The sequence below is a fragment of the Cataglyphis hispanica genome, chromosome 16 (assembly GCF_021464435.1).
Source record: "Cataglyphis hispanica isolate Lineage 1 chromosome 16, ULB_Chis1_1.0, whole genome shotgun sequence".
Lineage (NCBI taxonomy): Eukaryota > Metazoa > Arthropoda > Insecta > Hymenoptera > Formicidae > Cataglyphis > Cataglyphis hispanica.
The window spans coordinates 1,289,362-1,305,889 of record NC_065969.1 but is presented as its reverse complement, the minus strand read 5'-3'; the positions used below and the strand labels follow the sequence as shown (position 1 = coordinate 1,305,889).

General features: G+C 34.2%; 1 protein-coding gene across 1 annotated transcript in view; it reads right to left on the bottom strand.

Moving 5' to 3' along the window:
• Positions 1 to 2,082: 2,082 nt before the first annotated feature.
• LOC126855561 (mucin-17-like) overlaps positions 2,083 to 16,528 on the bottom strand; it is a 43,293-nt gene continuing 28,847 nt past the window's right edge. The window contains 13 exon segments of the mRNA XM_050603341.1: positions 2,083 to 3,101; positions 3,367 to 3,520; positions 3,596 to 3,827; positions 3,902 to 4,187; positions 4,610 to 4,765; positions 4,843 to 5,100; positions 5,689 to 5,900; positions 8,483 to 8,695; positions 8,791 to 9,085; positions 9,087 to 9,655; positions 10,553 to 11,402; positions 11,635 to 12,156; positions 12,910 to 13,118. Of these exon segments, the coding sequence (XP_050459298.1) occupies positions 2,841 to 3,101; positions 3,367 to 3,520; positions 3,596 to 3,827; positions 3,902 to 4,187; positions 4,610 to 4,765; positions 4,843 to 5,100; positions 5,689 to 5,900; positions 8,483 to 8,695; positions 8,791 to 9,085; positions 9,087 to 9,655; positions 10,553 to 11,402; positions 11,635 to 12,156; positions 12,910 to 13,071 (4,170 nt within the window). The 5' untranslated portion in view covers positions 13,072 to 13,118 and the 3' untranslated portion in view covers positions 2,083 to 2,840.

The following is a 16,528-nucleotide window of genomic DNA, read 5'->3' as shown; positions in this document are numbered from 1 at the left end:
TGATATTCTGTTTTTAACTGTATATGAATTGCATATCTAATAAATTTGATAAAAATATTAAAAATAGAAAAACGATAAAAAAGTACTGTTTATTTATACAAGTGTGTAAAAAAATTGTGTGAAATATTTTTTAACAGCTTGCGTAGTTGTGTCGATATTAATTCCTTGAAGTTGGTGATGCTTATTGCCACATCCAAAATCAACACCGAACAATTAAAGTTACTACTGAAATAGATGATAATTTACTTAGGCTTGTAACTATATCTTGATCAAAGAAATAGTCAAAATTATATTAGATAACAAAATTATATTAAATACACATTATAATTTATTTCATAAATAATCTGATCTTTCGTATATTTATCTCGTATATATTATATTGAGACCACAGATATACAATATAGTAGACTTAGATAAAATATCTATGATAAAGAGAGATCGCTAACTTAGATTTTGGCCAAGTATAAAAAAGGCTGCAGTTGGATTTCCGGTTTAGGCCATGACAGCTTACAACAAAATGACGATGGTGAGTATCCTGGATAAGATGTCAAACAGTTGCATTCCAAAATGTAAAGATGTTACAAAAAATAGTTTTCATTTATTTAGATATTTAGAATGCATTTATCTGTAATAAATATTTGAGTTTTGTAATATTTGAAGGTTATGCTTCAATGAAAAATTGTAAATATTTCAGATTACTTTTAAATCGTTATGATATTTTTAAAATGTGGATCAATTCATCGGAAAAAATTTTAAACCAACGAAAAGGCATTTAATCTATAGTGCTTATTTCGTAGTTACAGATTTTATGGAAAGCAAAAGCGGCGTGTGTTTAAAAAATCTTGTTGTGCCTTCGATATTTTTTGAGATTCCTGCTCCTGCTACAATTATGCCTATTATTGCGTGGAAAAATATACTGAAACCGAAAAAAGATTCAATATTATTCGCTTCAATTCTATTACGAATACAGAATCAGTAAGTACAAATGCTACTATTGATACTATTAAAATGATCATGCAAAAGCCGAGAAAAGTCATGGACAGTTCACTTTTAAGTTTGAAGAAGCAGGAAATAAATTCGCGGAAAAAGAAAACACAATAATGCTTCATAAGTTTTTAGATCGCGATCGCCACTTATTTTAAGGTCAAAGTCACTCAGGACAATGACCTTGAAAACTTAGTCAAGATCAAGGTCACCCGTGAAGTTGTCCACTTTATGCGTATTTCCTAATTTTTATTATACGAACATCCGATGTTGCTCCTTCTCAATTATTGTTAAAAAAAATAATTTTTTGAAGACAGCTGAATTAATTTAAAAAAATATTTAATATTTTTAATGTTTGGAGATGGATGTTTTTGAGTGACACCGACTACATATTCACAAAAATATCTTTGAATTCTCTATTTTTACATATATGTTTTACAAATAGAAATGATAGAACATGATTTAAAAAAATGAAACTCATGCAACAGCGTCGCGCTGCATATCGTCGATTAGTGGGGTGGAATCTATTTCTGTTGCATTGTTTAATTGCCATCAAAATTAGTGAAAATTAAAAATTTTTGTTTTATTTATGCATTTATTCAGTTAAAATAAATTTAAAATGTCTTTTTATATTACTATTATATTAGTTTATTATATTACATTACTATTATATTACTATTATATTAGTTTCAGTGAAAATAAAATTATCATGAAAATATATCTGAAACAGACAAAATATTTAAAAAGGAATTATATATTTTAATATATTAATAACAATATTTCCATCAGACATGTCTGAAGTTAGCCTAAATAATATAATTGCAGAGTTTACCGCAAGAAGATTGCAGTACATTTAAACTTCTTTAGAAAGTTTAAAATAGAGGTTTTATTTTTATCTCACATATATTTGTACTAATATTGCTTCTAATATTTACTATATGTACTATAAAATATTCCATATTTACTATAAAATCAAAAAAATTTTCTTAATTTTTATCGCTTACTAGAAAAAAAAATTATTAATTTTTAAATCAACAGAAATACTCAATAATATATTCCAACAAAATAATTGCCAGTAATTGAGGATAATGATAAAGATTTAAAAATTTCTCTTGATTTTATAATAAATACAAGAGCAATACCAGTACAAATATAGAGAAGAAACAAAAATCAAGCATCTTAAATTGTCAGAGACAAGGGGACAAAAATCAAACATTTTAATTTCTTTTGGACATTTTTGTTAATACGATATTACACAGAATACTATTGTATTTATCAACAATTACAATTATCAAAGATAGTATGTATTAAATAATTATAAATAATTATCAATTGTAATTATGTGAAACTATTTATTTTTAAAGTAGTTTATTTCTAAATTACACTCGAGATGAATTGTTAAAACGGCGCCCATAGCCGAGCATTGTGTACATAAAATCACATTTCGATTGAGCATTGGCACTTTCCTATAAATAATACTACGTTTATATTATTATATTAGACATTATGCATTACGTTATGTAATTAAAAATATTCATAACATTTCGAGTTATTCAGCAATTAATTATAGATATATCAATAATAATTATATATCTTACACATCCTCCCACGAATACAAATTAATATTATATTACAATTACGAGCGAATTACATATATCTTTATTATCTCAAAATACATAACATCTAATATAAAAGAGAGATGTCACGATAATAAAAAATATAAACTGTAATTATATGACAAAAGAATTATTATATTATTGTAACGTTCGCGTTATTTTTGCATTTAAATATTCATTTTCTCGCACCAAATATTTAATGCACTTCGCGATATACATATACGATAAAGGATATATTCTTCAGCATCTTTGCACCAAGCGATTCTGCTGTTCGTCTAAAAGCATCGAAGCTTCACTCATAATTTTGGCAGTGGTTCTAACTAAGAATAATAACTGATACTCGTCTATAATGGTCAAAGCTGCCTTCGTCTTGACAAGGGCATGAAGCACGTTTGCTCTCTCGAGATCGAGCCACCGTTGAAGCGCCACTTCTCTTTCCCGTGGACCACCGAGGGGCACGTCGGCCGGACCCCATAAGGAAAATTCCAGCACAGATTTTACCTAATTATCGAATCAATTAATCTTATATGAGTATCTTATATGAGATATCAATATATGATTAAATAGAAATAAATGTAAAATAATTGTAGATAATAAAAATTGAATACTGTATTCTATGGCAATAAAATCAATCTACGAAGGAAGCATACTAATTATTTTTGACAATATAAAATAAATTTATATAAATTGATAATTATGAATTGAAGAATTTTTCTATGCAAACTTTTATATCCGGAATTTATACATCCAGAATCAAAATTCTTACCTGAGAAAGAGTGACCGCTTTCTCGTGTATTAGTAGATCTTGTACAAGGGGCAACTCGCTCGTCAGATGCAATTGCCGTAGTGCTATTAGAGCGCATTCGCACAGAGAGACTCGTTTTTCTCTAGGTTCATCGCTCGGGTCTATATTTAGTTTCCTATAAAACGGAATTAAACGTAAATTAAGATTATCAATTTGTCATGACGTGAGAGAAAATACTAAACTAACTAACCCTTGCAAAAGGTACAGACGATAGTAAACGTTCTCTCTGCAGAGTATAATGTCATTCAGGGATCCATTGGCGTCCTCAATCCCGCGGGCCTGGAGACTCTTCAGTGCATTAACCAATTGAAGAAGCACAAACAATGCCTCTCGCTTTGCATTCTCGTTGCTTATGTCCCTCGATATCACGCCGAACGATTGTATGGTAGTCACGTGCAGGCATGGGAGGATCGAGACTGTCACTGAAATTATATAAAATTATTATACAAATAAAATATATACAAACTTCCTTGTCATCGCTGAAACGTAGCAATACCTTTGATATCTTTGTTAGCGGATGGTCGAATCTTATCGATCATCTCCTTCGGAGCTCTATCTACGAATTCTATTATAGGCCTCAGGTAAAAATCTTTTTGCGGTATAGGCATAGCTAGATCGAATGTCATGCAGAGAGTGACGTTTTGATCGTTCCACGTCGCCGAACAAAACATCCTTCTGTCAATGAAAATCGACGACGCAATGTCGATGTTGAAATGCTTCAGCTGTGGGTTCGCATTTTTGAGAGCACGCAGACCTGCCGGAAACTGTACAGCTTGATTTTCCTGAAATAAGACACATGATATCTCACCATTTATTTAAAAAATTTAATTATATTTATATTATTAGAAGATTCTATATCCTATCCTATTATATTTTTTTAAGTATTTTATATATAAATATCAATATATATTCTACTATTAAATTTTATATCTTTATAAATAAATGAAGAATTTTCTTAGATCTTAAATAAAATATTATATAAAATGATTTATACATATATTTATCTTTCATGCACGGTAATTAATTACTTTTTTTTAGATTCTTTAGCGAAGGTTGCAAGATATGAAACTTTGCCTAGAAATTAGAAATCAAGATTAATAAAAGATCTTTGTGCGAAGAATTGATGATTTTTAGCATAAATATTTTAGATTTATTGTTTTCAAGCTAGTTGATATAACAATAACAGTGATAACCTGATACACACCTGTTCGAGAAATTGAGCAAGTGCTTCATGATTCGCTACGACCACTGCGCCGTAATTATCTTCGAGGCTCCGATGAACGATGGTACGTCCTCTGCGTTGCCTTAAGCGACCCATCCGCGGCTCGTCATCCTTCCAATCCTGATCCTCTTCCGCACCCTTCAGTAGTTCAAAATTATTACATAGAAAAGATGTATAAATTTGAAGTACAACTTTTGAAACCTAATAAAACAAACCTCGTCGCCAGTATAAAAGGTATACGGGGCGTAAAGCTCGCTTTCGGTCTCGCTGCCGCAATATGGTAACGAAGTCGATCTCACGAATGATTGATGATGATGAACTTTGGGCTCTCCACTCATCGCGCTACTGTCAGACTTCCTCTTGCAGGCACCGCGAAATCCGTCACCGTATCTATGACCATGACGCAGCTCGAGATTGGAATCGCACTCGGGTGAACTCGAGAGACACTCATACACATGGCTGTCGTTGGACGTCTGTTGAAATGCACAATTACACGCTGTACCGTTGCAACCGAGTTGCACAGAAGCCGCACTTCGGACGGCAATGAAAGGCGATAAAAACTTATCCTTCTTTTCTACATTAATATTGGAGCTTAAGTATTCATTCTATGATGTTTGTTTTTTATCCAAAAATATTAAAATTGATTGCATATAAGATATATATAGGATATACATAGGATATTTTAAAACTAAAAAATATTTTTTTTTTCTATAGCAAATTCTGTGATTAATTTGGAGATAAATTTTTCTTCAAAGATGTCGATATCTTTCAATTTATAAACGCGATTGGAAAAGAAGCGGTTTCCGTAAAATAAACTTTATGGAGAAATCAACAAAGCTATACCTTTTGCGCGCAATTAAATTCAACAATGAAATTTACTTTAATAAAAATTCAATTTGAGATTTAGTTACAAAAATAATACAATAGATGAAAAATGATATCTTTCCCTCTCGATATTGTTGCTAAAGAAAAATCGGCTTTAAATTGATCAGAGATTCTGCTATTAAAAACCCGGAGCGAGAAATCTTGGTGAAATGGACGAGGGGGAGGGGGTCTCTTACCGGCGAGTTGGAAGTGGATCTGACGGTCGCGAGGCCGATATCGTAATCCTGATGATGTTGAGTTACCACGCTCGTAGTGGCCGATGTAACATTATCACTATGCGTCCTCCTAGGGATAGGCTGGGACACGGTACGGTCTCTCATACTAGCGGTACGCTGCGGTTTCGAAGGTGCCAGGGCGCTGCGCACCTCACCTGTAACATCCTCCGCTGCTGCAGGCATACGTCCGCCATTCGTCAAGCGCCACGGGTTAGTTACCACAAGACACAAGGCATGTCACGAAACTGGGACTAGCTTCTAGAGACAAACTAAATTCTCGCAAACAATGGATGCACATCCGCACGTGTCGCGTATAAAACTGCAACGACGAAGTCGTTAGATCACCCATTACGAGCTTTGTCGGTCACGCATATCGCGACAAATGCTGTCAATATAAAGAAAATTATTTTTTTTTACGCAGGCGATTTTCGGTATCCGGTTAATAAAATCGAGTACCAGAAAATGAATCGAGATTTTACATTCGGGCATTCGCCTGTAGAGATATAAAAAACCGATTTTTATTTCATAGAAAAAAACATTGGAAAAACGTGTTTTTATTTTCAAAAAATCAAATTTTTTTTCATTATTTTTTAAAAATATTATATTGTAATATTAATTTTCTTCATATTTTTTGTTAATATAAATAATGAGTGACACTTAAAAACTTTTGGAGGATACTTAGAACAGTGATCTTGACAACATGTCAAGGTCAAGGTCATTGGAACAGGGTCTGTTTTTGTAAAGTTTTATCAATTCTAATTTTCCCACATAAAATCATATCTTGCACAAAATGATCTATTCATCTAGCAGTACTGCTGAAATTATTCCAGCATTCGCAATTGTTACTCCATCATTCAAATAGTCAATCAAACTTCAATATATCGAACTTTCTCTAAATATTCGAATATATTCGAATAAAACATTTACATTTACATATTAATTCAAGCACAAGTTGACAATGCAAACGTAAATCACGCGGAGATATTTCTCGCAGACAAAAGACTTTTCGACAACGCCTGTTTTACTGGGTTTACAAAGCAGGAACAAGATTTTTCTTCGCAAGCATACGTTTAATAGCGTATTCGATTTGTTGATTCCGACTCTGGGTCGAGTCGAGTCAGATCTCAAGTTCGATTTGAAACTCACTCTAAACTATCATGGTGGAAAGCGGTTTATGATTGGTTTCGTGATTCATAACCTCCATCAAAGAATTTTTAACATTATTATTTATCATATTTTCATTATTACTACTTATTCTTCTTTTTATTTTATATAATATAAACTTATATTTCTATGATGATGATTGATCAAGAATCGATTACGAAACCAATCATGAACCGCTTTCCACCATGATAGTTTAGAGTCAGTGAGTTTCAAATCGAACTTGAGACCTGACTCGACTCGACCCAGAATCTGGTAGAGTCAACAAATCAAATACGCTTTAACTCTTAGATTGGCTAAAAACTCTAAAGGGTAATACAGTCGCTGATGATACAGTCGCAGTACGTGCAATGCATGCGGCGTTAGTTGCACCCAGCTTCGGTTAGAGGAATCCCGCCCGAGTTGACGAGTAATGTCGTATGCAACCGTTACATAACTACCGCGAAATGAGAGAGAGAGAAAAAAAACGGAGAGAGACGTAAATATGCGGAATGCGCGCGCGGTTTCACGTTTGAATGGAGCTACGCGTTTACGTGCGCGTTGAACATATTATTCGCGTTAATGAGGAGAGAAAAAAGAAGAAGGGGGAGAGGGAGGGCACAGATGCGAAGGTGCAACGAACAAGCCACAGCATCGGGGGAAGGAAAGGGGGAGAATACGTGTTCGTAAATGATCACAGAAGATGAGAACGATCGAGATTTCAATGATCAAAAGAGAACAAGACTCCCTGATTTTTTTTTTACATAATATACGTTTATTTGCGGAACACACAAAATATTTGACCTCTTACACAGCTTTCGCTTTCTTGCAAAGTGAACAGTTTACAAACAGCATCTTTTATATCGATATAGATATAGATATATAACAAATAGCGCATTCATATATTTGACCAGCCATTCTCAAACCTTTTATTGTAATCTTATAAACGGATAAATCATCTGCTTTGCAAAAAAAAAAAAATAAAAGCAACTATATCTCGATCAATATTGTTCAATATTACTTTATGTAGAACGATACCAATGACAATTGAATCTTGTCCAAAAGAATAACAAATAAATTCTTCCAATAAGAGAATATTATAAAAAAACATCATTATCGATATAACACATGTATCACAGAATATTATAACTTTCCAAGGATAATTTTAACGCTTCTTCAGGGTTTAAAAAGCATGTAATAGTATAGCCAGTTTATATAAATGAGTTCTATATATTTTTCAATACTACAAATTCGAAGAAATATATTTTATATCGCATCTCTCTCTCTCTCTCTATCATTGCACAAAAATAATCATCAAAATTTGAACTCATCTAAATTATACTTCACTTTCAATTCCTACAACTTTACACGCAAAATCTAATTAAACGCGTTAAGCAAGAGATTATTTATCCTCCCCGAAGATGCGAGTTAAATGCAGATCATCCACGATATGGATTACGTGGCTCGATCGCTGTACCCGCGCAAGAGCAAAGAGCGACGTCTCTCTCGTTTTAAAAAGCGACTGGCGCGCGGGTCCGTGTGAGTATGGCTGTTAACATCGAGAATGATCCGCGACGATTGCGTGCTCAGTTGCACTGTATGGGCCTAAACTTACCCAGATTCGCGTAAATCGAGTCCGAAGTCGTCGCGGTTGTTGGTCTCCAGGTAGCTTTCGAGGACATCTTGTCGTCTCTGCTCGGAGAAGCGACGCTCGATTTTGTCTCCGTGCGAGGTGGCGATGATCTGACCGGCTTGTTCGCCGAGTCCAACCTCGACCAATCCTCCAAGGACTGATTTCTCGGCGGCGGCGGTGGTTTTCCGGGTCTCGCTGCGAGACAAAGGAGGGTCTCGGTGAATAATCGTTTTCATATTCTTCAAATTTTTTTATATTCAAGTCGCAAACAATTCCTCCTGCGTTCTTACCCGCGGATGATGGAGGAAACCGCGTCGCTATTTTCGAGCCGTCGCTTTTAACGCCGAAGGAATCCGTCTGGTCCTCGCCGACGATTCTGGTGACGGCGACCCTGTCATTCCCTACCACAACTTCGACCGCTGCGCCGTCCAACTCCAACGGATGGATTATCTCTAATCGCGGTTTCGGTTGTGGTGTCGACGGTATCTCATCGCTCTTCCCGCTTTGACCAACCACAACGTCCATATCCTTTCTCGAGCCCATTCTCAGGAATCGCTTCAAAGAGAAGCCCCTTCGGTTCCTACCTCTTCTTCTCTTCTCGTACTTCCTTCTCGCTCGTCAGACTATTCTGCGACAAGGATATTGTTCTTCTAGGTACGGACTCGATCGATTGCTTGGCGTCCGCTGTTCCGTTCATCGGATCTGGCAGTTCGCAGACCGCCTTGCGGAACTTGGGGCTGCATGAGGATGATCGCTCTCTTTTCTCCTTCTCGCGAACGACTGGGGAATCGGACTTGAGATTCGCACCCGGATTCCTGGCAAACAAAGAAGAAACTGGTAGCGCATCCTCCGTGGTCTCTGGCGGTCGAGGAGCCATCCGTCTCTTGTTCGGCGAACGTACAAGCTCCATTGTGGAAACGGAAACAGGAGTAATCTCGGGGAACTCCTCGTCAGGCGTGACATTCTCGTTCTCTATCTCACCATTATTCGAATGATTACTCGCATCCGGTGGTGTAATTAAGGAAGTAGATAACGATAAAGAAACGGATTCTTCCGAATTTTGAGTTGTAGTCGAGGAAATCTGATCAATCTCCGACGAAGTCTCGTTTGAAATGTCCTTTTTCACTGAATGTCGAGAACTCATGTCCTGCATACCTAGAGGGAGAAAAATCGTAATATGTTGTAACGATAAGCAATTTTGTGCATTTTTCCCCTAAGAAATCCATCTTAAAGATAATTGAAGATCATAAGAGGAAACAATCAAAAGCAGTTTTTCAAAGATTTCTGTTGTTATTTTAAATTAAGCGAAAAATAAAACTACATATACACGTATACAGGATTATTCTATAGGTTACTGACTAACTTCAGGAAAATATAAAGAAGTCGGAATATAGTAACTTTCAAGTAGGAATCCATTCTCTGAAATAATCTTGAGTCAAGCCTGATTTGACGTTTCTTGATTATTTCTTTTAGAGATATATCAAAAGCCTCATTTATAAAACATTGGTGGATAACCAAAAACACTTATAGCCACAATACTTGCAGCATCTGACGTAGTCTGGGACATGCCTGGGGTATTTGAAAAAATATGCCAGAATTTTGTCTGACGATGCAATACCTGTGTGTTGTGGTGATCGCCACTTCAAACACCTTTTGTAATACTGTATTATTGTGTTCATATAATTTACTTTGTTATAAAATTTTATACAAATTAAGATTATTTTTCTCATTGATATGTTGTCCACAATATAGTTTCTTACATTCAAAAGCTTGTATCGGCTATACCAAAGATTACTTCTGAAAACATGAGTTCCTAGTCGAAAGTTAATTGCTATATTTCGATCTCTTTATATGCTCCTGAAGTTTGTCAGTAACTTTTAGAATCACCTTATATATATATATATATATATATATATATATATATATATATCAGATACCTATATATATATATATATATATATATATATATATATATATATATATATATAGGTATCTGATATAATAAATAGGAAAGAAGATTTAGATAAACTTTTTATTTTAAATAAATCTCACCTAAATTTCGAACGGATCTACAAGTGGCATTTTGCACCGACAGCGGTGGCGGTATGTAATCATTAGGAATTTTCTTCACCATGCTAAGCGAACCGTCATGTAGATTTGTCTTCGTAGAAAAGGTTATGGGCTTTTGCGGTACGATAGGCTTCATTTTCGAGTCGTTATTATTAATGTTATTGCCGTGTAAGAAGGAAGTCCTCGGTTCCGTAGAAATCACACTTGGCGGCGGACTTGTCGGCAATGCCGGCGGTTCCGTTTCTTCCTCGTCCGCTCTGCCGTCCGGTTCTCCAGCAAGTTCTCGGCTATGTTCGAAACTGAAATGCTCTTCCTTGGCGACTTCCCCGTCAATTTCGCGCATTAGCGGCAACGAAGCCTTGTTGTTGGCAATCGTCTTGTCATTAACGCTGCTCATTGAACGATCGCTCTCCGGCGCTTCCACGTTTTTCAAAGACGTCAAAGCAAGCTCGATCCCTTCATCTTTTTTCTTCTCTTCGTCTCGTCTCGGATACTCGCTTCTCATCTCAGCCGTTTCCTTTGCGTTTTCGCTCTCTTTTATGCTGCTGGGCAAGGATGTCTTTGACATCTGGACCTCAATCTTTTTTATCGCTGAAACGTTACTGTCAAGGGAAACATTTACACCGTTTCTCTTGTCAATCTTACAAAGAGACGAGTGCTTTTCCGCCGATGTTTTCACCGCATTGGTGACATCTGTTTCCTTCCGCATAACCGAGATCATATTGGCAGAAGTGATTAACGGCATATCTATAATCTTTCCTAGTTCCGGAGAAGACTTTTGTTCCTGTTCGTCGATCTTTTTCCGCTCCACACCATTGAGTTTCTTCGCGGTCTTTAATATTAAAAACAAAAGCGTTTGTAAAAAAAAAATATTTTATTTAGAATTAAAAGCTTCCGATTGTAATACATTACATATATTTTTTTCACATCTAAAATATCTTCATATTAAATATATCTAATTAAGTGTAGCTAATATATGTAATTTTACTTATATGATTAAAATCAAAGTAACAAATTAAAGTAATTAAATAAATGATTGAAATGATATTTTCATTATCACTTACTTCGGCAGTGTTATCTGATGTTCCTCCGTCAGATTTGCATCTGAGCGGACTGGTCTGCAAGTTGATCTTTCGATCGATAGGCCTTTTGGCAGTGGGTATAGATTCATCTCCGCCAAAGGGTGTCACGGATACCAGGAGAGTTGTTTTTTTACCTTCGGCGTCTCTTTGTATTTTTCCGAGCATCAGAGAAGTAAAAGACTTGGCGGGCGTCGTCGTTGTCGTCGTCGTCGTCGTCGTCGACGATTTGGTCGTATCGTTATCCACGGTGTCTATTGTCAAGTTCGCGCTATTCATATTGAAGTTTGTGTTCGCACGAGTTAGGTATAATAACGCGCGTTCCTCCTCGCTATCCGGTACCAGATCCGCCGCTTTTGTGGATGAGTCGATTTCCGCCTCTCTCTCCTCCTCGCCATCCGAGAAGTCATCACCACCATAACCGATTACCTCCGTGAGAGACTCCGGAAAGCCAACGTTCTTCTTGCGTTGATCCTTCCGGCAATTCGTTTTATTGCGAAGGATGCTCTGTAACGATAAACTTCTTGTTATGCGTGTCATCGCCAATGCATCAAGGTTATTGAAACTAGTTTCAATAACCTTGATATCATCCGTTAATTGGACATAATACATAACTCCTGTTTCTTAACTAATACAACCTGCGACAGTGATGCCGTCTTTGTACGTAATTGAATACTTAATATTGCATATCAACTTTTCAGTAAATATATTTATTATTATATATTGATTTAATTATAATTATACATATTAATATTATTATTTAATTAAATTATTTATTATGTAATTATAATTCAAATAATTTTACTTTAATTTATATAATACAAGGCATGTTATATGTAAATTGAGAGAAAAAAGATAAAGATTATTGAAAGATAAAAAATCGCGTATAAAGGTACAGATATATTATCACAAATATAAACAAAATATTTAAGATAATTGATACACTTAATTTAATAATTGCAAAAAATCTATATTTATATCTAAATCTAACGCTGTATATGCGAGATACACATAAAATATATATATATATATATATATATATATATATATATATATATATATAAAATTTGAATTATTATACTTACAATTTAATAATATTAATTAAATATGTATAATTATAATATATATATATATATATATATATATATATATATATATATATAAAATTTGAATTATTATACTTACAATTTAATAATATTATTAACTAAATATGTATAATTATAATAGATATATATATATATATATAAAATAAGCCATTACCTGTAGTTGAAAATGATCAATTTTTAGATTTGTAGAAGCCTTTTCAACGTTTAATCGCAGAATATCGTCGGTCGCCGCGTGTTCCTCCTTCGGCTTGAAACAGTTCGAACACAGTTCCTTCTTCCAGGCGTTTTGCACGAAGCGATTGCATTGTGTGGACATTGTTGCCTCACCCACAGCGACAGCGAAAGTCCCGTTACATCATCACCCTGGAAATAGTAATCGTTCGATTCTCTCTCTCTCTCTCTTCGAGCCGCCGCAACGATCGACGCGATGCATTGTGGCTAAAGAACGTGATAGTGCATGAAAAGCTATTTCATTCCGGATCACGACATTGCGAGAGTTACATTCCGAATATTTCACTCCAAACAACACATTTTTTTTGTAAACCGTTGTTTTTTTTTATAGAAATCGCGATGAATTTCCAAAGTTAAATTCGCGGGATATAAACGATACCACCCATTTCGACTTTTCAATTTAGGAAAAAGTAATAATTGAGTCAAATTCTTTCACAAGAAATTTTTATTTAAAGAAATAAATTTTTGTAATTGATTAATGTATTTTATTTCCAAAAACACTGAAAGTGATTTTACTTCTTTTTATTTTATATTTACTGTTGCTAGCCGCTATTCTTCGTTTATATTAGGACGGCCATTTTAATATTCCCATCTAAATATCTTTTTTTTTTACACACTTTATGTGAAAAAATTTTCACACAAAAGTTTCGTTATTTCGAGGAAAACATAAGATTTTTTTCTTTTTTCTGCAAATGTATTTTTTAGAAATAAGAATAATTTTTTATGTGATCTATGAATTGCAACGAGCAATAAAATATTTTTTTTTAAACAATTATGTATTTTCTTTACATCAATAAATTTCTTTAATTATTTTATGCATAAAAGTATTAAGGTAAAATTTGATACTTTGAGCTTCAAAATACTTTTTTAATTTTTTGTCTACAATAATTTTTTACCGGGTTCCAACGATTTGGAAATAATCCAATTATTAGCGCATAAATGTCCCCTATTTTTTTCTTAAGTAATATACATCAAAATGTCCGACAAGTAAATGATTAAGCGAAAGGTGAAGATAGATTGTTTCCAACTGAGTCAAAAAGTCCTGAAATATTTTTTTGTATAATGCTAATAAAAGCGTTATTATTGAATAAAGTCTGGCCAATCATCGCCGACTTTTAGTTGGACGCACGTCAGTGAGTCGCACCTGATAGTGGTGCGCCGTCGTAAAGACCCTTGCACAATGCAAGGCGATAGCGATAGGAATAAGGGAATAGCGATAGCGATAAGCAATATCCAATGAGAACACTGTTTTTTCGAAAAAATAGATCACTCATTGGATATTGTTTATCGCTTTCCTTGTTCCTATCGCTTCGCCTCACATTGTGTAAAGATCTTAAAGGTTGGGAGTTCATATATATTTCCATTATCTACTATCAGGCGCACATGCGTCCGGCCAAAGAACGGCGATAATAAATTTTACTCAATAATAACTTCTTTATTAAGCGTTATACAAAAGGAATAGTTCAGGATTTTTTGACTCAGTTTGAACCAATCTATCTCTACCTTTCGTTTGGTCACTTATTTGTCAGACAGTCTATATATATATATATATATATATATATATATATATATATATATATATATATATATATATATATATATTTTTTTTTTCCGAAATTTTATCACAATATTTTGTAAAATGTGAATTAGCTTCCATGTTTCGAAATATCTTAAAAAAGTCATTATTACAAAAAATTAATCAAATTTTGGACTTAAATTTCTTCTTAAAATTTTTTCAACAAAAAATGTATCATCTTTAACGAGCGATTGTTGAGTGGAAAACTTTAAAATCAAAACGAAACAAGTGAATAGGCTTTCCTGTCCGCAGCCTCGGTCAACGCGATAGTCATTGCAAATACAATCGGGACAATTGCCTGGAGCTGCCTGGCCAGCTGAGTAATTGCCTCACTTCCGGTCTCGGTTTTATGTGCAACAGCGATGGCCCCTGGCCTGTCATTAGCAAGTTATACTGTGTAAAAATACTGTGAAATACATCACGAATTCTTTTTTCCACGAGTAGTTTCCGGTACAAGAGTTTGTATAAGAACAAAACAAGAATTTATTTAGCACTGTATATCCGCCATCTTCATAATTCCCATATTTTTCCATATCTTCTCTGTTTTAATTTCAAAGTTTTATTTACAAAAAACTGTTCATTTTCATCAATCATTTCATTTATAACCTCAACAAACTACCATTTCTTTGTAATAACAAGTAAAAACATGCTCCAAAATTCTTACTGTTAGATCATGTCATTAGGGATTGGTGAGGTAGCACAAAAGTATGTATAGAAGATGGTATTCTACGTTAATGTTTCCAATTTAAATACAAAGGTTAATTATTTAATGACCCTCCTGTCTCATCCTCGCGCTGTCCACGATCTCCATCTGCGAATATCCATCTATCTCGTTGCGTTCTCAGGGGAACATCGCAAAGAGTCGACACGGGGACGTCCCATGTCCCATTAGCATGCGGGACTCGCGAGTACTCGCAGACCAGGATACGAGGTACCGTTGGCAATCTCGGTTGATCCGTTACATCTCTCGCGTTCTTGTCCGGAAGCTTCTCGTGCGCGTGAAATGTTTGCGTCGCGTACAAATTGAGGATGACGAGAACGTGCTTTCACGGTTGGATGATAAATTTAAATTCCACACTTCTAACGAAGCTAGAAAAAGAACGTTCCCAGTTGCTAATCACAAAAAGGGCCGGTTTCGAAAGGACGAATTTCCAGCATTAACTAGACATTTGACAGAGATTGAGATCGAGGATAAGTCCTTGTGAAAGAGCCTCAAAACTTCAAGATTGCTTAATATTTCGGATAGAGCTGCCGGAGAATATCTGTTTTGGAATCTCATTTAGCTTTTGGAAGGAAAGGTTATTGCATCTCCAAAAAAAGATATTACTTTCTCATTTCTTGAATTTTATAATAAATATACATTTTCTGCAGAGATTGTTAATTAATTGGAATGATTGAAAAGAGAAATATATTTTTATGGTATATATTTTTTTCGAAGAATAAAAAATGTGTGTCCTCTTATTATAAGAAAGGTTACTACTACATTTTTAATTAAACACTTTTTTGGAAGTAATCCAACTTAGAAGTCTATACATTTTTTATTTTTTAAAGATTTTTCAATTTTATTTCAGACTTGATTTAGAATTAAGGCTTTTAATTTATCGCTGCAAATATTTGTCGTTGCACATATAATTGAATTATATTTAATAATAGTAATTATATTTAATAACAGAAAACCACATGCAGTTGATAGAAAATTTTTTTTCATAATCATCGAAATGAGATTTCATGGATTTCTCTAAATTTATTTATTTCCACATTAGTATTTCTACATTAGTGTCAATAATTAAACACAGCAGGTATGTTTTAAATTTTAAACATTAAAAATTAATTAGATAGCAAACTACGGTTTCAATCTGTTACAAAATCATAATATTTAAGCAACACACGGAGAATGAATTGCGCTGTCTCTTTCTTGCGCAGAACTTTATGTAATAACTAGGATGCTTTATTTTACTCAAAACCG